Source organism: Pagrus major, chromosome 2 (genome assembly GCF_040436345.1).
Source record: "Pagrus major chromosome 2, Pma_NU_1.0".
NCBI classification, from domain to species: domain Eukaryota; kingdom Metazoa; phylum Chordata; class Actinopteri; order Spariformes; family Sparidae; genus Pagrus; species Pagrus major.
In genome coordinates this window covers 12,779,260-12,805,728 of record NC_133216.1, presented here as the reverse complement: position 1 = coordinate 12,805,728, position 26,469 = coordinate 12,779,260, and the positions used below count along the sequence as shown (strand labels likewise).

The window sequence follows — 26,469 nt, the reverse complement described above, 5'->3', positions numbered from 1 at the left end:
AGCCCAATGAAGAGAGTAAACGAGACATTTACATGAATGCTGCAGCTGGCGCGTTCCCTTCAAAAGAAGAAAATGCTGTCCAATTGGCACTTTCCCAAAAGAGCTAAATAGAGTGACTGGGTCTATCAGTTGCATAGAATGACATCTCCAAATAATGCTCATATTGCTCTGTGTCTGCTAGATATGTAAATATAAGACTTGAGTCAAACCTTTGCAACTTTTCATCACCACCAGTCTGCATTATTAAAAATCACAGTATATATTCTATACTATTTAATAGATATGTAGATAAATATATATATATATATATAGATATGCATGCATCTATATTGTTATAATATTAATGTAGATAAGGGAAATGTTTTGTACAGCACAAAATAATATTCTTATTTGTTAACATATACAGTTAAGATAGGGTAAGGCCCAAAGTCTTTTTCTGTTTGAGCACCACCCTCCCTTGCCCACCGAGTAGGTCCACAGAGATCGAACATCACAATTCTGTTTTATGTTTATGCCGTTCCAAAATGTATAAATATCAGTGCAAGCTTTTGATTCGCATTGAGGTACATGTGATGCCACCCAGTGGTTCAACTCTCTCAGACAGTATGACGTCCACACAGAGGTGGCCAGAACAGGGTTGGGTACTCTTACAGTTGTTGTTGGTGGTGTCGGCCTCTCAGGCTGAGGAGTCAGTGTGCAGGCTGAGAGGGGATCCAGAGGATCCCCAGCTATCTAAGGATGGGGAGATTATGTTGGGGGGGATCTTCTCTTTCCACAGCAGGTGGAAAGACCGGCAGGAAACCTACATGCACAAGCCACTGCCACTGCAATGCACCAGGTAAATAATACCTTGTAGATCTATTGAAATATCTAAGAGAAAGTGAGTATATATACAAAACAGGGGTCATCAAACTGAGTGTTAAAATTAGAAATATTCCATGTTGTGTATATTTATACCATCGACATCAAATGCTGTCATGTACTGTGCTATTGTTTCTATTATAACGACAAATTGGTTGCATTTCCAACTAATTATGACTGCCCACATCTAGTTTGAATTTCAGAGGGTTCCAATTTGCCCAAGCAATGCTCTTTGCATTAGAGGAAATTAATAACAGCACAGAATTACTGCCTGGCATCTCTCTGGGATATAAGATCTATGATGCCTGTGGCTCTATTGCTAGGGGTGTGAGGGTCGCACTGGCCTTGGCTAATGGTAATGAAGAGGTATCTGCACCCTCCGAGGCACCATGTACCAGACCTGCCCAAGTGCAGGCTATTATGGGAGAGACCTCGTCCTCTCCTTGCATGGCTATAGCTACTGTCATCGGACCCTTTCAAATCCCAATGGTGGGTAACATTTGCAAAAAATAAAATAACATTTGCAAAAAATAATTATAATTGTGTAACTTTATGGCTGGTCACAGCATAAGGAGCTTTAAAATAATTGTGTGCTCTGTAAATGTTCAATATTTTACATATTGCCTTGAGACACCATTTCTGTTTTTTCTTTTAGATCAGCCACTTTGCTACTTGTGCTTGTCTCAGTGATAAAACCAAGTACCCATCATTCCTCAGAACAATACCCAGTGACTACTACCAGAGCAGAGCCCTGGCCCAGTTGGTGAAGCACTTTGGTTGGACTTGGGTTGGAGCTATTAGATCAAATGATGATTATGGAAATGATGGCATGGCCACTTTCACAGAAACTGCCCAGCAGCTGGGCATCTGTCTGGAGTACTCTGTAGCTTTCTTCAGAACAGATCCTCCAGACAAAATACAAAAGATAATTGACATTATCAAGGCTTCCACTTCCAAAGTGATTGTCACTTTCCTCTCCCACATGGATATGGATGTGCTAATACATGAGTTATCTAACCACAACTTGACTGGGTACCAGTGGGTAGGCACTGAGGGCTGGATCTTTGATTCCCAAACTGCGAGCATGGATAGGCATCATATTCTGGATGGTGCCATAGGCCTGTTCATCCCCCAAGCACATGTCAGTGGCATGAGAGAGTTCATTTTGAATGTGAAGCCACTCAATTCATCTAGCAATGAATTGTTCACAGAGTTTTGGGAGACATTATTTAGCTGCAAGTTCAAGCAGTCAAAGTCATCAGCAGGGAATCAGAGAGAATGTACTGGACATGAAGATGTTACTAAAGTGCAAAACAGCTTCACTGATATGTCACTCATGCCGATCTTTAACAATGTTTATAAAGGTGTGTATGCTGTGGCCCACGCACTTCATAATATTCTGAGCTGTAATAAAACATGTAACAACAAAGTGCAGCAAGATCCATTTACGGTGAGTTGCACACCAAAGACTTACATTACAGTTTTTAAATTATGTCCCATTAGTAAAGAAAATGGTTTACATTTTGACAGGCAAAGTTTTGTAGTCTTTCTATCATGCTGGTAAGAAAATAGGCCTAAAGAATCTTTTTTACAGTTATTCATATCTTTTTAGATTTTACAACACATAAGAAAGATTAAGTTTCAAACAAAGGAAGGAGACGAGGTTTACTTTAATGAGAATGGAGACCCAGCAGCAAAGTATGAAATTATAAACTGGCAGCCAACAGAAAATGGCATTGTGGACTTTGTCACAGTTGGTCTTCATGATACATCTTTACCTGCAGACAAACAGCTGACTCTGCAAAATAAGTCTTTATTTTGGGCACAAAATTCACAACAGGTAAGCTACCATATGATCACAGTCTATTTGAATAGTAATACTGGTGTACTTGTGTTATTAGTTATTGTTACTGCTCGCTAATGTTTCGTTTCCGTGCATCAAAATTAATAATAGATGCTTGAAAAGATAACACCTTGTCAATGTGAATGCACATACATTTTTCTCAGTCATTTTGTCCATGCAGGTACCTTTGTCAGTTTGCAGTGAGAAATGTCCCCCAGGAACTCGCAAGGTCCTGCAGAAAGGAAAGCCTGTCTGCTGCTATGACTGTTTAAGATGTGCAGAGGGAGAAATAAGCAACATCACAGGTGTAGTAATAAATAATGCAAGAGAAAAGTAAATATATATATTCTTATTCATAACCGAAATAATACATCAAATATCCTAAACAAAAACTGATACATAAGTCTGAAATCAACTGTACATTCATTAGCACAGTCCATGTGAAAAATGTATGTAATTTAAGTGTAAAGGTGTACTTTTGGAAACATGACCAGAAACTAAACTGGTACTGAACACACCCTCCAAGACCTTAAGAGGTCACTTTGAAGACATGGGATACAGTATGGAGGAGATTTAGAGTGGATCTGACCAGGACTATTACTCCAGGGATGAGAAGATCAGGCTGGGACAGGAGAAGTGTGCAGCAGGAAACGAGCGAGAGAGAGTCAGGCATCAACAACTGGCATGTAGAGAATATTTTCACATCTTACTCCGTAATTGAGGATTTATTTACCACCTCACCCCAGCTGCACCTTGAGATCCTGTCAATGAATATCATAAACAGGATCTAAGACAGGGATTTACTTGCCAGAGTCAAACACCAACTGGAAACATGTTTGACTGACACAATTCTCACTTTGGTTATATAGGGATAGCTTGTGGCAAAGGCCCTGGTACTCCAATCCCCCTGCTGTACTCCATATAGAACACCCCAGGGAACACAGTCATCGGCCTTCTCCAAGTTCACAAAATCCATCTAGACTGTATAAGCAAACTTCCAAGGTAGTTTCTCTGACTTCCGTGTAACAATGAAGAGTCATGTCAGCCATGACAGCCCAAACATGTTCAGAGATTGGGCAGCTAGTGATTTGGTCGTCTTCCCCTTCAGATTTCAAATCTTCAGATTCTGCCTCCTCAGAGAACATGTTAGTCCGGCTCAGGACCTCTTCCAAGTGTTCTTTCCACCACCTGCTAATATCCCCAGTCTGGGTCACCAGTTCTCCTCCTAGGGGAAAACAGCCTAGGCCAAGCCCTGCTTTTCATCCAAGTCCTCGAACAGTTTGCCAGAACTTCCTTGAGGCCAACGCAAAGTCCTTCTTCTTTTTTTTGCATATAGCACTAGTGCACAAGCTGACAGTTTTGTAGCACAGTCCACAAACTTGTAGCACAAGTATAAATGTATAAGAAAGATTAATTGTTGTGTGAGACTATTCCATGTCTGTGTTGGGGAATTTTCCAACACAGACATGAACATTTTCCATGACTTCCAAATGAATAAAGTAATGAGATGCAGACATTGTTTTACAGTTTTTTGCTTATTTTGATTATTCATGCACATAGCATTGACAGATAGAGAGAGAAACTGTGTGTATCCTGTGTATGAACTTTCTGTCATCACACAGCATAGCAAGGCTGACATATAGGCCTATGTTGCACTGTACAGCCTTGAATAGAGTGATTAACAGACTGATTAGAATAGAGTAGCGGCGCTGTGTCTCGCTCAATTTTTGCAGGGGGACACTTGAGAGTGAGAGTTTTCTGGACAGTGAGGGGAGATGCAAATAGACATTGCTTTACAGAAAACAAGTTATTCACATATCATCAAACTATATAGATACACAGTAAACATGATTGTCTAATGCTATATCTCTATTATTATTTTTTCAGATTCCATCACCTGTGTGCGTTGCCACCCTGAGTTTTGGTCAAATGAGAGAAGAGATGCCTGTGTAAAGAAGGAGGCAGAGTTTCTCTCATATGAAGAGATTATGGGAGCACTGCTCACTGCAGCTTCTCTATTTGGAACATGCATGACTGTTGTTGTGGCGTTCATTTTCTTCAGATACAGACAGACTCCTATTGTCAGAGCCAACAACTCTGAGCTGAGCTTCCTGCTGCTCTTCTCCTTGACTCTGTGTTTCCTGTGTTCTCTGACCTTCATCGGCCGGCCCTCTGAGTGGTCCTGCATGCTGCGACACACAGCATTCGGCATCACCTTTGTCCTCTGTATCTCTTGTGTTCTGGGGAAAACAATAGTGGTGTTAATGGCCTTTAGGGCCACACTCCCAGGTAGTGATGTGATGAAATGGTTTGGGCCTGCACAGCAAAAACTCAGTGTTCTGGGTTTCACTCTCATACAAGTTATCATATGTATCCTCTGGTTAACAATTTCTCCTCCTTTTCCATTTAAGAATTTTAAGGAATTCAAGGACAAAATCATCTTAGAGTGTGCTCTGGGCTCAGCTGTAGGCTTTTGGGCTGTACTTGGGTACATTGGACTTCTGGCCATGTTATGTTTTATTCTTGCTTTTCTTGCTCGAAAACTGCCTGATAATTTCAATGAAGCCAAATTTATCACCTTTAGCATGCTGATATTCTGTGCAGTATGGATCACTTTTATCCCAGCGTATGTCAGCTCCCCTGGAAAATTCAGTGTTGCAGTAGAGATATTTGCAATTCTGGCTTCAAGTTTTGGACTGCTCATTTGTATTTTTATTCCAAAATGTTACATTATCTTACTGAAACCAGAGAAGAATACAAAAAAGAGCATGATGGGTAAAGGGGCACCTAAATCATTCTGAAAACTTAAAATATTATCGTGGGAAAGTCATTCTGACATTGTAACAAACTTTTTACATGCTAATTTGTGAACCAGACTGTGTCGTAGATATCTATGTTCATTATCAACATTTGCATTTTGGTACTGGGGTATTTTCCCACAGAATGTTATTTATTTTGTGACATTGTGTATTGCGAAGATAATGTTATACTAGCTTAATACCAAATTCCTCACTGATTTCACAATTGTTAATATACAATTGTAGTCAAACAACAAAATCCACAGTTTCACAGAAAAAAAAAAAAGAAAACATCTGTGGCTTAACTTGTCTGGTTTCCTCTGGTCTCCAGAGGGTTGAGTTCTACCATGACAACTTCCCCCTTGTTGTTGAATGTGTATAAATCCCTGCCATGAGCTGTAGAGCTGATTGGCCCAGTCTGAAGAGCAGAGCTATGCCATTGTTGCACCTGGTCCTCTTCGTTCTGCTAATGGAGAAGGGAGACTCTGTGTGTCGACTGCGAGGCTCGCCACAACCAGCTGAACTGGCCCAAGATGGTGATCTTGTTATCGGAGGAATTTTTTCATTTCGCACAGGGCAGGATTATGTAATTAACACATTTCAGACAGTTCCAGAAGTACGAAAATGCAAGAAGTATGTACTGTTAGGTCTATGTAGTGAAAAATATTTATGTGTATTTTGTGCTGTTTTTGAGACATTAATATAAAGATTTCTTTTTTCATTCTATCTTACATCACCCAGCTTCAATTTTAGAGAATTCAAATTTGCCCAAGCAGTGATATTTGCTGTAAATGAGATCAATAACAATCCTGATATGCTTCCTGATTTTAAACTTGGCTACAAGATCTATGATAACTGTGGAACTATAGACATACTGAGAGCTGCATTGGCCCTGGCGAGTGGAGTAAAGGGAGAAGTCAGTCACAACAACTGCACTAAAACAGAGACAGTGCAAGCTATCTTGGGACATTCAGGATCAAGACCAACTATTGCATTTGCACCAGTTGTTGGAAGATTTCAGATACCTGTGGTAAGTCTAAGAAGAAGGTCATTCAAGTTATTCAAATGTAACGCTGTGTTAAGTTTGCTGGAAATATCAACTGTTTATTATGATCTGCAAAATTACAACCGTAGCAGTGATTATGGAAGAATGTAAAATATTTGCTCTTTCTCTGCCACTAAATTCTCTGTATGTTTCACTGCAGGTCAGCCATTTTGCCACCTGTGCCTGTCTGAGCAATAGGAAAGAGTATCCTACTTTTTACAGAACTATTCCCAGTGACTACTACCAGAGCAGAGCACTGGCAAAGCTGGTCAAACACTTTGGTTGGACCTGGATTGGGGCTATAGCTGTGGATAATGAATACGGCCTCAATGGCATAGCTGCATTTATCCAAGCAGCACACGAATATGGTGTGTGCATTGAGTATTCTGAAGCATTTTCATCATCAGATCCACCTGACAGGCTGCAGAGAATAGTAGAGATCATTAAGCATGGCACTTCCAAAGTGATGATGGCTTTTATGTCTCACAGAGAAATTAAGTTGCTGGCAAAAGAGTTGTATAAACAGAACATTACAGAACTGCAGTGGGTCGGCAGTGATGCCTGGATCACAGATCACTCTCTGACAGACAGTGAGGGACACAGCATCCTGGTGGGCTCACTTGGCTTCACTGTCAGCAAAGCTAAAATCCCAGGGCTGGAGGAGCACCTGAGGCAGCTTCACCCCTCACACTTCCCTGACAGTCAGTTTGTCAGAGATTTCTGGGAAGACGTGTTTGACTGCGCTCTGAACAGAAGTGCAAACACACAAAAAAAGCCATGCAGTGGCTCTGAGAGCTTGCAGAATGTTAAATCAACCTTCACTGATGTTTCTGAGCTAAGATTCACTCATAATGTGTACAAGTCAGTTTATGCAGTGGCTCATGCTCTTGATAACCTGATTAAATGTGAGGGGGTTAAAGGGCTCTTTTCAAATGGGAGCTGTGCTGATACCAAACATATACAGCCATGGCAGGTGAGGAGACAGTGTGACAGAGTTATAACAGTAAAAATTGTCATTTGATGCAATTAAATGCCTGTATAATTTCTTCTAGGTCTTGCAGTATCTCAACACTGTTAATTTTACCACCGAGGAAGGGGAAAGAGTTTATTTTGACAGTAATGGAGACTCACCAGCAAGATATGAACTTGTCAATTTACAAATGGCAAACAAAGGAATCATGGAGGGAGCAACAGTTGGCATTTATGATGCCTCTCTTCCAGAGAGTCATCAGTTTATCATGAATGGCATCCCAGTTGTCTGGGGAAATAGGCTGACAGAGGTAAAGCAGAATCCTTCACTGATTCACTAAAATTGTTCTGAAAACATTGAGAGTTTTATATTTTTTTAATTAAACTGTACATATTGAATGCAATGCATACAAATTGTGTTTATGAATTGTGTTTATGTGTGTGGGAGGTGCCTGTGTCAGTGTGCAGTGACAGCTGTCTCCCAGGAACTCGTAAGGTCCTCCAGAAAGGAAAGCCAGTCTGCTGTTATGATTGTGTGCCCTGTCCAGCAGGCGAGATCAGTAATCTGACAAGTAAATAAACAATTTATCAGTATTTCATTTGCTGTTTAAAATGCAATACAATATATCGCCTATAATGACAAAACTTCACGTCAAATGAAACAGAAACTCAGAACTCAGTTTTATGAGTGAAGATGTCTGAAACTATCTTTGTATTCTTTGTCATTTTGTAGATTCAATACACTGTATGAAATGCCCGTCGATGTACTGGTCCAACGAGCAGAAAGATGCCTGCATCCCCAAAGCAATAGAATTCCTGGCATATGATGAAATCCTGGGAACACTGTTAGTTTTATTTTCTCTGCTGGGAGTCTTTCTAACTATGATCACAACGCTTGTCTTCTTCTGCCACAAAGAAACTCCACTCGTACGAGCCAACAACTCTGAGCTGAGCTTCCTGCTGCTCTTCTCCTTGACTCTGTGTTTCCTGTGTTCTCTGACCTTCATCGGCCGGCCCTCTGAGTGGTCCTGCATGCTGCGACACACAGCATTCGGCATCACCTTTGTCCTCTGTATCTCTTGTGTTCTGGGGAAAACTATAGTGGTGTTAATGGCCTTTAGAGCAACACTCCCAGGCAGTAATGTGATGAAATGGTTTGGGCCTGCACAGCAGAAACTCAGTGTTCTGGGTTTCACTCTTATACAAGTTTTGATTTGCATACTATGGCTGACAATCAACCCTCCCTTTCCTTATAAGAATTTGTTACTCTATAAGGATAAAATCATCTTAGAGTGCGCTCTGGGCTCAGCTGTAGGCTTTTGGGCTGTACTTGGCTACATTGGACTTCTGGCCATGTTATGTTTTATTCTTGCTTTTCTGGCTCGGAAACTGCCTGATAATTTCAATGAAGCCAAATTTATCACCTTTAGCATGCTGATATTCTGTGCAGTCTGGATCACCTTTATCCCAGCGTATGTCAGCTCTCCTGGGAAGTTCACAGTAGCTGTGGAGATATTTGCTATTCTGGCCTCCAGTTATGGGCTACTTTTCTGCATTTTCCTACCAAAATGTTATATCATTTTGTTTAGGCCAGAGCAGAACACTAAGAAACATATAATGGGAAAGACATCTCATAATGATATACATTATTAACCATTGTCCAAATCTCTTTTACTGCAGTGTTTTTCTCTTTGTAATTTATATAATGCACATGAATTTGCATTGTCTTTTACACATGTATAAAGAAAAACACCCTTCCACAAATAAAAAAGTAGAAAATCATTGAACACTACAACAAATGAGTAATGTGAAGAATATTTCCTTATCTTATGAAAAAAGCCCTTGAACACTAGTAAACTACTGGCACCAGCAGCCACTACACATTACATCACACTACACACTGCATTTAGTAATAGTTGCACTAAATTAGCAAAGTGGTGTATATCATATATATGACATACAAATCAACTATGGTAATCACCGTTCATAAAACCGATCAAATGTTGGAGAGAAAAGTTTTAAAAAAGCTTTTAGAATCAGACCAGGTATCATTGTAACTTCCAAAAGAGATATTGTTTGTAATGTAAACCTGGTAGTAATCGTCTGTAATATCTGAATATTGAAAATAAATTACATTTCTTTTTCTCATTTCCTTCCATCACTTTGGGACAAATAGAATTGATGTTTCTCTGCAAAGGCCTTAAACACAGGGTATTTGTCTGCATGTTAACCACTTATATATTACACAGTTTAAGTAAAAGCCAGCTGCATTAATAACACTTCATCACCCCTTTAAATTAAACTATAGCTTAAAGGTAAATAGACTGTAATGTACAGTTTTTCTTGTTCTCCCATATGTAATTATAAGTAATCCAAATAAAGGTGCAAGTGCAAATAACCAACAAGCATAATAATACTAATAATAATAATAATAATACTAATAATAATAATAATAATAATAATAATAATTATTATTATTATTATTATTATTATTAGATCCAACAAATAATCAACAGCTTTGGCTCTGCTTGTTTGACTAAATTTAAAATGTTAGACTATAGCTTTATTAATGTCTTCCCTAGCTAAAGAAAAGGTTTGCACTTAACAGAACATGAAGCCTCAAAGTATGGGAATGTGGTTTGGATTGAGAAACAGGTTAGCCAGAGGTTAAAGCACAGGATTTACCATAATCTACTGCCACTTAATTGTAACCAAAGCTGCAACAAAAATGTCAGACCACTAAATGACCAACCCTAGTTCAGAAACAAATGTTTATGAAAAATCAAGTTACAACTGTGCAAGTGAGAAACTTTATGATAGCATTACTAAAGTATGACTGCATCAATAAAGCATGAGGCCTGTATCAGCCCCAGATTCCCCCTGACATATATAAAAAAAATATTTGCACTGAAAGTTCAAATATACAATGATGCAATTCAACAGAAATAAAGGTTACACAAGTGCATACACAAAAACAACACAGAAGAAAAACAATGGAAGTCCCCATCTGTTCTGAGCATCACTTCATTAACCAGTGGCTTGACTCCAGTGGGAAAACTGCAGCAGGGCCTCAAAACACAAACATACACAGGAGATTAGGGATTGCTTCATCCTTTTTCACAATAACAAGAACAACAGGTGACAAATTGCTTCAAGGGTCTATGTTAATTAACAACTTTGTCACAACATGTAAATGTTACATTTCAAATCAATTAAGGGTTTGTTTTGATCCTTGTGTCTCTTTCTTCCTCGTTTTCCCCATCTTCCCTCTGACATCATGTTTTAGCTCTACCATGCCATCGTTGGGCCTATCAGTAATCTAAATTAAATGATGGATTTTAAACAGTATTATAAAATTATATGTAGTTAAAGATCATGTTTCAGTTGAGACCCTGAGAGACCATGAAGGCTCTAAATCTCCTGTCCATTGTCCGAAAGTATTTGTCAACATCTAGCTGCTGTCTGTATAGTCTTGGGCCCCATATCTTATGCAATAACATGACTTATCAATCTGAAACTTTAGGAAGTCGTAACCCCACAACTGCATTACAGCATATGCTCTTGAGGTGTATGGGCTGTCGTCCTCGAAAGGTGTCGGCGTGTAGTATGTTGATAAAAGATTCTTCGGAGGCAAGGCGGGGTGGATTGGATAGAACAATCTTTATTGAAACAGATTTCAAGCCAGCGTCCGAACCAGAGTGTGGCCACTCCCTGGTATTCTCAAATCTTGGCAAAGTGATGCCCAAAATGCTTTGCCCTCTGCTCTATCAGAACTCCTCTCAGACCCTCAGTCTTAGGAGATCAACCAAAAATCACCCCCCGTTTCCTGGTGTGTGTGTCTTTTTAGAGTCTATTTGCTCAGGCCCGCCTGTTTCTCTAATTGTTTACCTTTTTTGGGAACTGAGGCCCCTCTATCCTATTAGAAAAGGATGGGTCTGCATAACATCTCTCTCTCAAGGGAATATGTGTACATGGAGGTGTGTGCGTAACTATGTTAATGTTAGTCTCTATATCCTTAGATGGAAATGTATACGTTGAACCTCTGAATTCCTCAGTCCTTGGTGTGGGCCTCTTCCTTTAGCTATTCTCTGACGCACACTACAGAACTAATGTGTTGTTATCCTGAACATGAGATCTCTACATTGTCTCCTTCCCAAATATACTTAAAGAAAGCATTTGATCCTGTCCTGTCACTCAGAGCTCAGAAGGTATAAGAAACACTCAGACACTACACTCTGTTTATTGCAATTGTGCAGGTACAGTGTGTCAGGCCTGCATGACATCAGGAGGGAACATTCAACCATTGAAATGCTGTTTTAAATTCAAATTGGATTTTTCTTTTATCCCCAAAAAAACAAATCATGATAATAAGTTAAACTTAGCAATTACACCACTGAGTGTTTTATGTAATTTTATGGTTACACTTTTTGGACATTGGATGACAGAAGCAGTACACTCATACAATAAATCATCTTTTGATTTTAGATTATTTTGGCTTTTTATTCTGGTACCAAATAAGGGGGTTCGGCTGTTGCAATCCCTTTTGCCTGGCCTGTTACTGCTTCTATCCTCTTCTAGAGCCACACTTCACCGCCAGAGTGTCTCGGGCCTGTGGACAGGGGACTGGGGAGCAAAGACTCACCTCAGCAGCAGGCCAGGCAGGCAACAATTTAAAAAATAAAAATGAATTAAAATGTATATATATATATATATATATATATATATATATATATATATATATATATATATATATATATATATATATATATAATTTTTCTTTTTTTTAAACCTGTATCTGTACCTGGTTCCAGTTTTTCCTGGATTCATGGCCTAACTTTCTGCTAATATTGAAATATCCTGTGAAGTACCAAACTCACAAACAAACATACAAATAAAAAACAGAAAGCATGACCTCCATGTCAAAGTAAAAGAAACCGACTCAAAAAAAGAAATGGATTTTAGCTGAAAAGATATAAATTAAATTTTTGAAGAAAGAACGTTGTGGTATGTTATATCTGTTACTATTTATTTTATTTGTTTTACTGATACATGCATGGGGTTGTATTACAAAGAAAAAAACAACAACATCTGTATGACAATTATGAATTCAAATCTGGAGACAATAGATGAGAAACACTGAAAATAAATAATTTAAAACTTGGCATGGCTTTGCTGTGACAGTAATTCAAATAGACTCTGCCTCTTTTAATTTGCATGACAGAACTGTGAAATGTTTTTATTACAACAGTTGTTAATCATGACAAAGTTTGTTTCGATTACAGAGCTAATTGTTTGACTTCTGCTGGTTCACAGAGATTACAGCATCATGGTGACAACACTGTGTTGTCACCAGATTCACTGAAGATTCACTGAATACTATGTTGAGACCCAAAAAACAAAGGTTTCACAGAAGCTGCTCAGTATCAGATTTTAAGACACTAATGGAAAATTAAGACAGATAACATTGTGTGTGCCATTTCTATCCTCTTTTTCTCTTTCCCTGGGGACACATGCCTCATTTGCTTTACACCCTAAAGTAGCAGGTCCGTGGACATGAAAATGGGCATGAACTAGGGTTGAAAAGACATTGACAGGGTATAAAGGGTGCCACATGTGCAGAGTTAAAACAAAAACAGCCTGCAGAGTGAAGCAATGCCACTGCTCAAGCTGGTCTTTCTGGTTCTTCTGATCAGGAGGGGGAAGCCTGTGTGCCGGCTGCAGGTGAGAGCACAACCACCTGAGCTGATGAAGGCTGGAGACTTCATCTTAGGTGGCATTTTCACCTTTCGTACTGGCTTCAGTGGCAGCGTGTCCACTTTTCAAACCTTACCTGATCCTCAAACGTGCCTGAAGTAAGTATGTCTTTTTGGTTTTGTGCTTCCTTGTTTTATAATTTTTTTGTAAAAAAACTAATTATTGTATTTTTTTAAATTTTTTTTCTAGCATAAATGTAAGAGAATTCAAATTTGCCCAGACCATGATCTTTGCAATTGAGGAAATAAATCAAAATCCTGCTATTCTACCCAACCACACACTGGGCTACAAGATATACAATTCATGTGGAATGACAAATATCATTAAGGCTGCTATAGATTCAGCCAATGGGCAGAGGGAGATCATAGATGAGAGGAACTGTACAAAGGCAGACACTGCACAGGCTGTATTAGGCCACTCTGGCTCTGCACCTACAGTGGGATTTGCTCGGATTTTAGGAAGGTTCCAGATACCAGTGGTAAACATTTCACTTTTATTCGGACTGTACATCAAAATTCATCGTCATAGTGGTTTCTTTGTGTAGGATTAACATGTAATTATCACATTTCTGTTTGTTCTACAGCTCAGCCACTTTGCAACCTGTGCTTGTCTGAGCAACAGAGAGGAGTTTCCATCTTTCTTCCGAACTATTCCCAGCGATCTCCACCAGAGCAAAGCCCTGGCCAAGCTCGTCAAGCAGTTTGGCTGGACCTGGGTGGGGGCGATTAGTAACAAAAACTCCTATGGTATCAACGGGATCACCGCATTTATAGAAGCTGCAAAGGAAGAGGGGGTGTGCGTTGAATATTATCACACATTTGGGCAAGAAGGTTCTCTTCATGAGTTAAAAAAAATAGTTGAAACTGTGAAGTACTCCACCTCTAAAGTCATCATGGCCTTCATGTCCCACAGAGAAATTAAGTTGCTGGTGAAAGAGTTGTACAAACAGAACATCACAGGACTGCAGTGGGTCGGCAGTGACGCCTGGATCACAGATCACTCTCTGACTGACAGTGAGGGACACAGAATCCTGGTGGGCTCCCTGGGCTTCGTTGTCAGCCGAGCTAAGATCCCAGGGCTGGAGCAGCACCTGAGGCAGCTCCACCCCTCACAGTTCCCTGACAGTCAGTTTGTCAGAGATTTCTGGGAAGATGTGTTTGACTGCGCTCTGAATGGAAGTGTCAACACACATAGAAAGGCATGTCATGGCTCTGAGAGCTTGCAGAATGTCAAATCATATTTTACAGATGTTTCTGAGCTGAGATTCAGTAATAATGTGTACAAGTCAGTTTACGCAGTGGCTCATGCTCTCAACAACTTGGTCACATGTGAGGAGGGGAAGGGCCCCTTCGCAAATGGGAGCTGTGCCAATACTGAATACACTCAACCATGGCAGGTGAGGAAGAAAACAAAAAGGTCCCCGATCATTGATTTGTTTCCATCCCATAAAACTCTGATGCAAATTAAATTCACACCAGATGACAAAGAAAGCGAGCCTGCTGTATTTAAGTGCCTCCTCTTCTCGGCAGGTGCTACATCACTTACAGAATATCAACTTCACAACAAGTCAGGGGGAAAGAGTGACCTTTGACCAGAACGGAGATTCACCTGCAAGATATGAACTCATAAATGTACAACATGTGACCTCGGAGACAATGCATGTTGCCACAGTTGGTGTTTTTGATGCCACTCTGCCCCGTGGGCATCAGTTTATAATGAATGGCATGAAGGTAGTGTGGGGAGGAGGAAGTCATACGGTACATATTCACATTGCTTTGTTCTCATATTACTGGCTGGTCAGTCACAATGCCATACTGCATAACATTTCATAATCATCTAGAATAAAGTGCTGGTTTACGACTATTTCTCAGTGAATTCAAAATGACTGAAAACCAACAGAAAAAGAAGTGAACACAATGTAAATCACACACAACTCCTCCACTTATTCATGCACCAGGTGCCTGTGTCAGTGTGCAGTGAGAGCTGTCCCCCAGGAAAACGCAAAGTCCTGCAGAAAAGAAAACCTGTTTGCTGTTATGACTGTATACCGTGTGCAGAAGGAGAAATCAGCAACATTACAGGTTTGATTCAGAAAAACATATCTTTTCAATGGGAAATATATTGTATCTAAAATGTGCATATCCCTCTCCCTGATGACCATAGGACCTAATCAATGTTTTTGTGTCTTTCAAAAACAGATTCTTTTGAGTGCCTCAAATGTCCAATTGATTACTGGCCAAACACCAGAGGAGACACATGCATCCTGAAGGAGATTGAATTTTTGTCTTATGCAGAGATCATGGGGATAATTTTAACATTCTTTTGTTTGGTCGGGGCGATTTTGACAGCTGTGATGATATTAGTGTTTTTTCACTTTCGAGAAACTCCTATTGTCAGGGCCAACAACTCTGAGCTGAGCTTCCTGCTGCTCTTCTCCTTGAGTCTGTGTTTCCTGTGTTCTCTGACCTTCATCGGCCGGCCCTCTGAGTGGTCCTGCATACTGCGACACACAGCATTCGGCATCACCTTTGTCCTCTGTATCTCTTGTGTGCTGGGGAAAACAATAGTGGTGTTAATGGCCTTCAGGGCCACACTTCCAGGCAGTAATGTGATGAAATGGTTTGGGCCTGCACAGCAGAAACTCAGTGTTCTGGGTTTCACTCTTATACAAGTTGTCATATGTATCCTCTGGTTAACAATTTCTCCTCCTTTTCCATTTAAGAATTTTAAAACATTCAAGAACAAAATCATCTTAGAGTGCGCTCTGGGCTCAGCTGTAGGCTTTTGGGCTGTACTTGGGTACATTGGACTTCTGGCCATGTTATGTTTTATTCTTGCCTTTCTGGCTCGGAAACTACCTGATAATTTCAATGAAGCCAAATTTATCACCTTTAGCATGCTGATATTCTGTGCAGTATGGATCACTTTTATTCCAGCATATGTCAGCTCTCCTGGGAAGTTCACTGTAGCTGTGGAGATATTTGCTATTTTAGCCTCCAGTTATGGACTTCTCTTCTGCATTTTTATCCCAAAATGTTATGTTATTCTGCTGAGGCCAGAACAAAATACCAAAAAGTATATAATGAGTAAAACAAAAGATATACATTGTTAATTTTACACTGTTGTGATTTCTTTCTTTCTTTATTGTTAATTAATTACTAATTGATTACATTTTGAAAACAAAATCATGTTTTTCTTCCATTTTATAAAGGAAACTACCATTTTTCAATTCCCTTTTCATCCCTAACATTGAAGATGATGTACATACAGTAATCTTGCATGTAATAATGAAAAAATAGTCAATGACTGATCTTAATTTGCATTGCATAATTATTACTATAGAGTTTTCTCACTAACTGACATACACTTCGCACAGCTATTTCAAAAGTGCACATACACAGTATGCATGAAATGACATTTGCTTTATAACGAGTGGGGGACTGTTCCTGAATAATTTCCCAAATCATAATTAGGTCAGTTTAAAAAATAAAGAACTTTTCAGGCAACATAACCACAATATTATGCCAGCAAAATCAATTGCTGTCTTGTCTTCAATTGCTAATCTTGAATTAAACTGTTGAGATTATAAAAAGACCACGTGTTGTGTATCTTTTGGCCAACCTAATTCCTCTGCAATCTTTCTTAGCCCAAAAAGCTTCTTGGAGAAAGGTGTCCGCAACTTATGTTTATTTATTACGGCATCACTGATGTAGAATTTAGAGATAAAGACATACACATTTTCTTCAAGGCTATGGACTACAATTTTCCTCCACAAATCTGAAAAAAAAGACACAAAATGTGATTCAGACATGATTCAGACGGACTATAGGTCAGCATGGCTCAGTTTTGTCATCTAACTACAATAAACACACTTTTTAACTTGTCATAGTAGGCAAACCATAGGTGTAACTAATGACATTAAAGGGTAACTCCACACATTTTACATATTGAAGTGTGTTAACAGGTCTTGCTGAGTAGCTACTACTGCATATGTGAAAAAAAAGTAGTATAAAGTCTTTTGTGGCTTCAAAGGAAGCTGCATATAATCTGATTAATTGCCTTCAGTGATGTCACTCAGTAGCTAAGTTGCATTGTGGGTAATGTAGGCCCCAGGTCTTGAAAAGGAAGTAGACTGTGTGGCATCGATTTTAATAATTTGTTTTTAGACTGTCCATAATGAGTCCAACAGAGTTATAGGAGGAGAATGGTAGACCAGACCTGCTTTTCAAAATAAGGCTGTGTGTGGACAGAACACGCAGCAAGGGTTAAATGATGAAGTTGTTCTTCAATAATTATTCAATTATAATTAGTTTTTACTTATGAATCCTGTGTAGTTAAATGCATAAGCAGGAAATTCTATATTAATAATTTTATCACCCAGCTCAGAATGACCAAGTAACCAATTAACTAATCATCTTATTATCTTGTCTCGTGAATAATGATGATATATATGTTTGGTACATGACAGTTATATGATGATTTTGTAAAAATGTGTTTGTACACATCTGCTTGTCATTTAGTGCTGGTTTCCAGAATCAGCTGTAAAAAAGTGAACCAATTCAGCCTCAGTAAACATTCCAAACCTACTCAGTAAACAAGATTAAGATTGAATGTTTTTAGGAGACAGGGCCCGTGTGTATTCTTGTCAGATTTACTCTTCATGCCTGACATCCTTCAGGTCTTACCTCTGAGGATGGCCCACTAAGTTGCCTCCTACACCTGAGTAGCAGAGAGGAAGCTATAAAACACATCCTTCCAAGAATCCTGACTGTGCCAAAGGCGAGGCTCTGAGATGACATCAGTCACATTTGTCTTCTTAACACTGTTCACTTGGATGGTGTCATCTGGCACACGGTTCAGACTGGACCAGTGTACTGAGCTTAGTCAGCATGGGCGTGATGAAGAGACAAAGGGCTTCAGCTCAAATGCATCATATAAAAAGGCTGTTACTCATGACAAAACAAAACTGTCACTGACATGTGAGAGGTGAGTATATTGTTGGTAAATTAGTGTTTTCTGTTTCCTTCATTATCTTCCTCTTGTATGTTGCTCATTAACTTGTTTTATTTGTCATGGACCTGGATACCCCAGTGTGGTTTCCCACAGATTCATCAGCAATTAACCTGTAATTTAATGATTTCCTCAGTGGGGAAACAGCCTGAATTATGGGGGCCTAAACACCATATTGAGAGACCCCTCAAAAGACAATTAGATAATCTCTAGAGGAACTCTCATGACTCATTCACAATTTGAAGACAGTTTACTGTAATTCTATACAAATTAACAGTCTCACAGGTTATTATGCTCTTCACATTGCAGTGGAAGATTTGAAAATGTTGTTTTACCAGTATTTCACAATTTTCTTTCTTCTAAAATGCCAGTTTAGCCTATGTCTGGTTACAAATGGTGAGCAGTTGGGTGATTAATGCAATGTATGATGGTAGTTAAGGGTTATGAGTATGTGATCATTTGCTATATAATGTAATCATGAATTGATGTGTGTAACTTTTTTTCTCACCCGTTTAGATCTACTGGAATAAGTGTTGCCTTGAAGAGATCTTTTACACTGGACAGGATCAAAAAAGACTGCACTCTCTTTCCTGGTGTGACTTTAAACTGCATGTTCAATGGCTGTGTGAACCTGTTGCAAAGAGTGAAAGACACTGTGAAAAGAGAGAAGCAAAACAGGCATGTCTGCAAGTGTCAATTTCAGGAGTTCTTGGTATTTTTCTTATCTGAGACCCGCTGCCATCTCAAGGTGAGCGCCAGAGGTCAATATTAAGAGGAAGCAATTTAGAACAGCACACTTTCACAATTATTGCGATTTTGTGTATAAAATGCATTTCCACTTGTTCTAATTTGTTACTAAATGTATTATGACCATGTTTGTTTGTGATTTTCCTTCAAGCAGATGAAGACTGATAATCACAGCACACATTTGAATTACAGATGTCTTTGTCCTTCATCTGTTCAACTGAGATATGTGGCTCACTGCTCCCACATCATTACCTTTGTTGTAGAGGCCTGCTGGAAAACAATGGATTGTATCTGCATCTGTAAAGAATACAACCTTGAGATAAAAATCCTTGGACTTGGACCCTCATTTTTAGAGTTCCTCATCTTCAGCCTGTCTGAGAGCCAAGTGAGCTTGATGTCCTATCAAAGACTATCAAAGAAGTCTTATGTCTGCTATGTGCAGGTTTGCATGTATACCCATAATATTTCTTTGCAGTGCCTTAGTTCTGCGAAAGTCTCTCAATAAAAGTGTGTTTCACAATATAGTCAATGCTGAAATCGAAAATACAGTAAACTTTGAAAGTATTACAATCATGCCAGCTGTTTTTAGTTGTAATTTTGCTTACAGTAATATATAAGTAATATATTTCACATTTTATTGTCGGAGATGGATGTTGTGACGACAGATTTAAAGCAATTTGCAAATTGAAGTGAATGTGAAAAGACCTTGTATGTATACTGTATGTTTATGTATGATTTGCCTATAAAGTTTGCATATATACAGTATATATACACACATATATATATAGAACAACCACATGGGACAACATTACTATATTTTTCTTTATTATTCAGTGAATTTATAATTAACTTCCATATTTTGTCAGCAGGTGCCATTGAAGTTTTGTGCACCACTCGCTCCAAAAGAAATATTTCTTACACAAGCAGGTAATATTAAAAGCAAATATATCATTCTTTACAAGAAAGGCATTTGTTAATTTCCTTGAAAAGTAACATAATGGTCCGAAACTTTTTTCCTCATGTGGCATCAAATTTGCTGTTTAAACAGGCAGGGTGGAGAATGTGCGGCCTACAGACACCAGCAGATGGGTTGCAAGATGTTTTCTGGCAGCTGTGTTACTGCATGGAATCTACATGACAAGAGTAAAGATATCACCAAACCGAGTCGGTCCTGCTCATGGCAGTAACTCTTCAATGGTGATGCTTTTTACCATGACATGGCACTGTTTTTCCCCATCACGTAGCATCCATCCGCCCTCTGAGTGGTCCCGGATAGCTGTCGGTATCTCTTTTGTCATCTCCCTATCTTGTGCTCTGGGGAGAACTGTGCATGTGTTAATTGCCTGCAGGACTGCTCTTTCTGTCATGAAACTGTTTTGCACCACACAGCAGCATTTTAGGACTCTGCCTGTGACTGTATTGTTTATCTGGTTGACCTTCAACCCTCTTTTTACAAATAAGAACATAAGACACTGGTTTGAAGACATACTTGTTGATGATACTATGGGATCACTACTAAAATCATGGGCTCTGTTAAGGCAGATAGAGCTACTGGCCACGTTTTACTGTCTGTTTGTCTCACTTCCCAGTTTGCTACAATTCATCCTGACTAAATTAAATGTTTTAAGTGTCCTCTTAAATGTGCAACTGATAACCTGTCTACAGAATTCAAGGGTACCAACAAAGTATGTACTGCTTATCAAGATCAACCGGTTATTTTAAAAAATATAAACGAATGCCAGCCTGTCATACTCTAAAGATCTAAAGTTGACTTTGATGTGAACATGATGACACTGTAAATAAAAAAAATCTAAAATTAGGCCATAATGTTCTATTTTTCCTTCATTAATACCCTCTCAGCATGCAGTTTTACAAACCCAGTTTATTTAACAGGAGCATTTTAGCTTGAATAATAAATGTTGTGATTTATTAAACAATTGCATGTCCCAAAAGTGAGAAAAAAACAAAGAAAAAGAAAAATCTCAAGTACACATTAACTCTCTTTGTGAATATAACATTTTTTAACATGATTTCAGTCCTTTCATTTTACCTGACAATGATTGCAGACACTCCACAGCGATTGGAGTGATGACAGTTGGATGTAAAAACCCTCTGACGTTACATTTCTATTAGCCCTTCTACCATTGTACACAATTTCTGACTGTAAGGAATGTACAATAGTATACTATCTCAATATTAAACAGTTTTTTTTATGTAAATGTGTCCTGTGTGATTATTTGTAATAATGTTTTATTATGGCACTTTCACTTAAAATGTTTACATTATGCTTCTATGGGAAAACATAATGATATAGGCTTTTCAATGAATCATAGTAAATTACTAAATAACATTAAGTGTTAAGTGTTCCTGAAAATGTATTTAATTTAAGCCCACTAATGACAAATACACATGCATACACACATACATTTGAATTGGATTATATCTTTGTAAAGCTTATAATGTAATTAATGGAGCTGTCTCAACTAATAGACAGTTAGCTGTTGTTAGTTATTCTAAAAACAACAAAAAATAAATAAAAAAACATTCAACTGATTAATAAACTGGACATGTTAACAAATCAAAAGCAAATAGACAAATAACATTTACAATACAGTGGATCTGAAATAACAAATTTAGTGTGACCAGGTTATTATGTATTAAAAATACTTAGCTGACAATACAAAAAAATATACAATATATTGTAGTCATGTGTTATTAGTTATAGAACTCTTTTTACAAAATATTTCAGCTTGGTGTGCAGCTGACCATGGCAGCCAACATTTTAGGTGTGCTTGGAGTTTGTCTTGCATCTGGACAAGTGAACATCCCTGGTACTTGTGATGCCGCTCGCCACAGTGACTTCTCAATACTCACTACCCTGTCATTAACCCCTGCAGGGTAAGACCAAGGTCCCACCCAGTTACAGGTGCAAGTTGGGTTAGGCTCCCTAATTCTCTGCTGAAGCGGCTGAGCTGTAAGAAATGGGAGGCCCATGGTGCTTAACTTAGAGATGGTCCGGGATCGGACCACTAGAGTTGAGGGTAAAGCCTGTGTTACATAGAACAAAGGTTATAAGGCGGACAGGCGGAGCCCTCTCTTGGACCTTGTGTACCTCTTTTGTACAGAGCCTTTACGCGTAAGATAATTTTGGGGCTCAGCCAGACTAACTGAAAACTTTTAATATTTTCAATGTGTTTTTTAACATCTAAATTTGCGTATGACAGTACCAGTATAATCAATCTGAGGAATTTGCAGATGGCTAGGTTAGGTGATCCCCTTGCATGGTAGCTTGCTGCCATTAGCCTGTGAGTGTGTGAATGGGTGAATGAGAGGCAAACTATGTCTTTTGGATAGAGCTGTAATTTGAGTCCATTTCATTACTTAATTAAATAATGACAAATGAGTGAAATTCTAATCAAACTACATGTGTCATTTTACCTCTGTTTAAATAAGGTCAAGCATTTCTGAAAGAAAAATTATTATCCATATTGTAGGATCAATTAATTGATCATTTGATTTGATTTGAGTGTAGAGTAAGGTGGCCAAGTCACAGGAACAGCTCTGATCATTCTGGTTATATATATAAATACTGGACAGTACAGAACGTCCCTACATTGTATTCAATTGAAGTGTTGATTAATAAAAAAACTAAAAAAATAAATTAAATAAAAAAATCTGATTGATCAGGTCTTCTGTCTACTTTGGGTCAATCAGAGGGATCAGTTTTGTAGAGGTGCTGTGATGCCTGGAGAACTATTGAAATAAAAAAAATAAAAAATTGAGAGTGTGTTCTCATGATGATTCTTATGGTAGAAAAAGCTATAAAGGAAAGGCCCCAGGTCAGGATTTGTTTCATTGAAGGGGAGGGTAGCTCATGATGGGTTGGATAACTATTGCTTTATTCACTCTGCTGGCAGTAACGAAGTCAGAGAAACAAACATGCAAATTGATTGGACAGACAGGGTTCATGGAATTTTCAAAAGAAGGTGATCTTATGATAGCAGGAGTTTTCTCTATAACTAGTACACGCACACTAATAGATAATGGCTACCAGGCAATTCCATATGCATACTGCACAAAGTAAGTCACTTTAACATTTATGCGATGTTAATAGCACAATAACATGTTTTGTGTGCCACTTTGATGTGTTGCAGAAAGATCAGGTGTAATTACTTGCTTGTCAGAATGTGTCAACCCTTACCACTTTTTTACAGGTGGAATGACAGAGAATTGAAGTTTGCCCGGACAGTAATTTTTACTGTGGAGGAGATCAATAGGGATACTAAGCTCCTTCCTGGAGTGAGTCTTGGCTATAGGCTGTACAACGGTTGTGGAAGTGAAAACCTGTTACGAGCAGCTGTAGAAGCTGTAAATGGAGAGGATTCAAAAGGGTGCAGTGGTCACATCCAGGCTTTCTTAGGCCATTCATCCTCAGGAGTGAGTAAATTCATAAACAGCCAACTAAGTCCACTGTCTGTTCCACAGGTGAGAAAAAATAAATGGCATATAACTGCAATCTATCCTTGTTTAATGTTCTATTTGTTTTTTGTTATATATATATATAATGTTAATGTTTATATAATGTTATATATATATGTATATATAGATAGCGTAGTTTGCATATTTTTGTTTCTTTCGTTTTTTTTAGGTTAGCCATCTTTCAACCTGTGCTTGTTTGAGTGACAAAAGACTATACCCCACCTTCTTCAGAACTGTGCCAAGTGACCACTTCCAAATCATCGGTCTGGTGCAGTTTATGAAATACTTTGACTGGCAATGGGTGGGGATTATTCATTCTGAACAACTGTATGCAGAGCAAGGGACGGCTGAATTCACTAAGGAAGCAATGAAGATGGGCATATGTGTTGAATACAGATTACCTTTCTCTAAGACATCTCAAATCATTTCAAAGTTGAATGCTATTGTAGAGACACTAAGGGAATCCTCATCAAAGGTGGTCCTGTTGTTTATGTCCTTGTCTTACACTAAATCATTCCTGTCCAAAATGGAGAATTATAACATAACTGGAAAGCAGTGGGTCGGCAGCGAGTCTTGGATCACACAAGCAGACCTGGCTTCTGTTGAGAGAAAAGACATTTTACAGGGGGCAATGGGCTTTGCCCTCCCTCAGGCATCCATACCAGGTCTTGGTGAATTCTTACTCAGCTTGAAACCTTCTGATGAACCACAGAGTGATATAATTAAAGCTATCTGGGAGAAGTTCTTTGACTGCAGCTTTTCTCCATCAAATACGTCTGCTATGTGCACTGGCACAGAAGATCTCAGGACAGTCTCCAGTGACTACACAGATGTGACACATTTTAGGCCTGAGAATAATGTGTACAAAGCTGTGTACTTGGTGGCATATGCCCTTCATGCACTACTGCAATGTGAAAATGGGTCTAATCCCACCACAGGAAAGCCCTGTGTGAATAAGAATGAAGTTCAGCCTAAGTTAGTAAGTTCTAGTCAATTCATTTTTATTAAATCATTTTCATTAATGGTCCAACTGGATTACAAAATGTCCTGATTGTTTCTCTTTGGCTTGCGTGTTGTATTGAGAACTATAATGCCTCAAATTGTCTCGCTGAAGGTGTTGGAACATATTAAGTATGTGAACTTCACCACAAAGAATGGGGCCAAGGTTTTCTTTGATGAAAATGGAGAGTCAGTTGCCCAGTATGACTTAGTTAACTGGCAGATGAAAGAAGATGGCTCTGCTGAGATTGTGAATATCGGTCAATACGATACCTCTTTTCCAGACGGGAAACATTTTAAGTTAAAAGACAACACCAAAATAGTTTGGGGAGGAAACAGTGATCAGGTAAAGACAGTGGAAAGTTGCATGTCTAACCCTGGTTCTCTGAGTGTTTAAAGAATCTCATTATCGTTATTTAATTTTGGATGACAGCTGAATGATAACCTTAAATTCATAGGAACTTTTCCATTGCTATGTCAGTGATGTTCAAAACATTTTTTGTAATATTGAGTTTAACATCCTGTGTTTTGCCTCATCAGGTGCCAAGGTCTGTCTGCAGAGAACCCTGCCAACCAGGGACTCGTAAGGCCATAAACAAGTTTAAGCCTGTTTGCTGTTTCGACTGCTTTGATTGCCCCGAGGGAACAATAAGTAATCAGACAAGTGAGTAAGAATTTTCAAATTGAATTTTAGTCGTGTATTGTTTTCAGTATGTATTAAAAGGGTACGAGAATAATATTTTAATGAGTTGTAAATGTATTTCTGTTTGAATTTATATGATATCACTCTTTTAACAGATTCTCTGGACTGTCTGATCTGTCCGCCTGAATTCTGGCCAAATGAAAAGAAAGATCAGTGTCTACCAAAACCTACTGAATACTTGTCCTTCAAAGAGGTCATGGGGGCACTTTTAACTGGATTTGGCTGTGTTGGTGTATTTTTATCCCTTCTGACAACTATAGTTTTTTTGACTTATAAAGAGACTCCCATTGTAAAAGCCAACAACTCTGAGCTTAGCTTTTTGCTTCTCTTCTCATTAAAACTGTGTTTCCTGTGTTCTCTGACCTTCATCGGCCGGCCCTCTGAGTGGTCCTGCATGCTGCGACACACAGCATTTGGCATCACCTTTGTCCTCTGTATCTCTTGTGTTCTCGGCAAAACTATAGTGGTTTTAATGGCCTTCAGAGCAACACTTCCAGGCAGCAATGTCATGAAATGGTTTGGTCCTACACAGCAGAGGCTCAGTGTTCTGACTTTCACCCTCATTCAGGTTGTGATTTGTATCCTTTGGCTGACAATCAGCCCTCCATTCCCAAAGATGAATATGAAATACTATAAAGAAAAGATAATCTTAGAGTGTGCCCTGGGTTCAGCTGTTGGATTCTGGGCTGTGTTGAGCTATATCGGGCTTCTTGCTCTCTTGTGTTTTATACTTGCTTTTCTTGCTAGGAAGCTGCCAGACAGCTTTAATGAAGCCAAACTGATCACCTTCAGCATGCTGATATTCTGTGCAGTCTGGATCACATTCATCCCAGCATATGTCAGCTCTCCTGGCAAGTTTACTGTAGCTGTGGAGATATTTGCCATCCTGGCATCCAGTTTTGGTTTGCTGGCATGCATTTTTTTCCCAAAATGTTATATTATTATTTTCAGACCAGAACAAAACTCAAAAAAACACATGATGGGGAAAATACAACCAATAACTCTTTAATCTGTAGTTTAGTGTCCTCTAAAACAAATAGCAATACTGTGACCATAAATAAACCCACTTTGCTGAATAGTCTGATAGACAATGTAGAAACACAAGATATTGTTGGAGCCTAAATCATGACCTTTCACTTGTTGTGATGTGTTGAATAAATTAAATACACTGACTTGTGTTCTTTCCTGTGTTTCTTTTGATCATACTGTATACAGTCTATGAAATCAACCAAAATGTTTCAACTTGCAGTTGTGTAGTGGG

At 38.8% G+C, this 26,469-nt stretch overlaps 4 protein-coding genes across 4 annotated transcripts; all 4 read left to right on the top strand.

Moving 5' to 3' along the window:
• The first annotated feature begins 650 nt into the window (after positions 1-650).
• LOC141015701 (extracellular calcium-sensing receptor-like) lies at positions 651-5,505 on the top strand. The gene is made up of 6 exons (XM_073489859.1): positions 651-838; positions 1,053-1,350; positions 1,517-2,311; positions 2,474-2,701; positions 2,886-3,009; positions 4,592-5,505. The coding sequence occupies exons 1-6, from the start codon at positions 750-752 to the stop codon at positions 5,503-5,505; spliced, it is 2,448 nt and encodes an 815-aa protein (XP_073345960.1). The 5' UTR covers positions 651-749.
• Positions 5,506-5,935: 430 nt separating this feature from the next.
• LOC141019519 (extracellular calcium-sensing receptor-like) lies at positions 5,936-9,169 on the top strand. The gene is made up of 6 exons (XM_073494467.1): positions 5,936-6,135; positions 6,244-6,532; positions 6,708-7,520; positions 7,600-7,827; positions 7,965-8,067; positions 8,250-9,169. The coding sequence occupies exons 1-6, from the start codon at positions 5,936-5,938 to the stop codon at positions 9,167-9,169; spliced, it is 2,553 nt and encodes an 850-aa protein (XP_073350568.1).
• A 3,999-nt stretch (positions 9,170-13,168) lies between these two features.
• LOC141019508 (extracellular calcium-sensing receptor-like) lies at positions 13,169-16,382 on the top strand. Its single transcript, XM_073494455.1, has 6 exons — positions 13,169-13,368; positions 13,460-13,748; positions 13,854-14,666; positions 14,800-15,027; positions 15,228-15,351; positions 15,469-16,382. Exons 1-6 carry the CDS (start codon positions 13,169-13,171, stop codon positions 16,380-16,382), a joined length of 2,568 nt encoding a protein of 855 aa, XP_073350556.1.
• Positions 16,383-24,032: 7,650 nt separating this feature from the next.
• Positions 24,033-26,217, top strand: LOC141019501 (extracellular calcium-sensing receptor-like). Its single transcript, XM_073494442.1, has 4 exons — positions 24,033-24,485; positions 24,621-24,851; positions 25,046-25,169; positions 25,304-26,217. The coding sequence occupies exons 1-4, from the start codon at positions 24,033-24,035 to the stop codon at positions 26,215-26,217; spliced, it is 1,722 nt and encodes a 573-aa protein (XP_073350543.1).
• Positions 26,218-26,469: the final 252 nt, after the last annotated feature.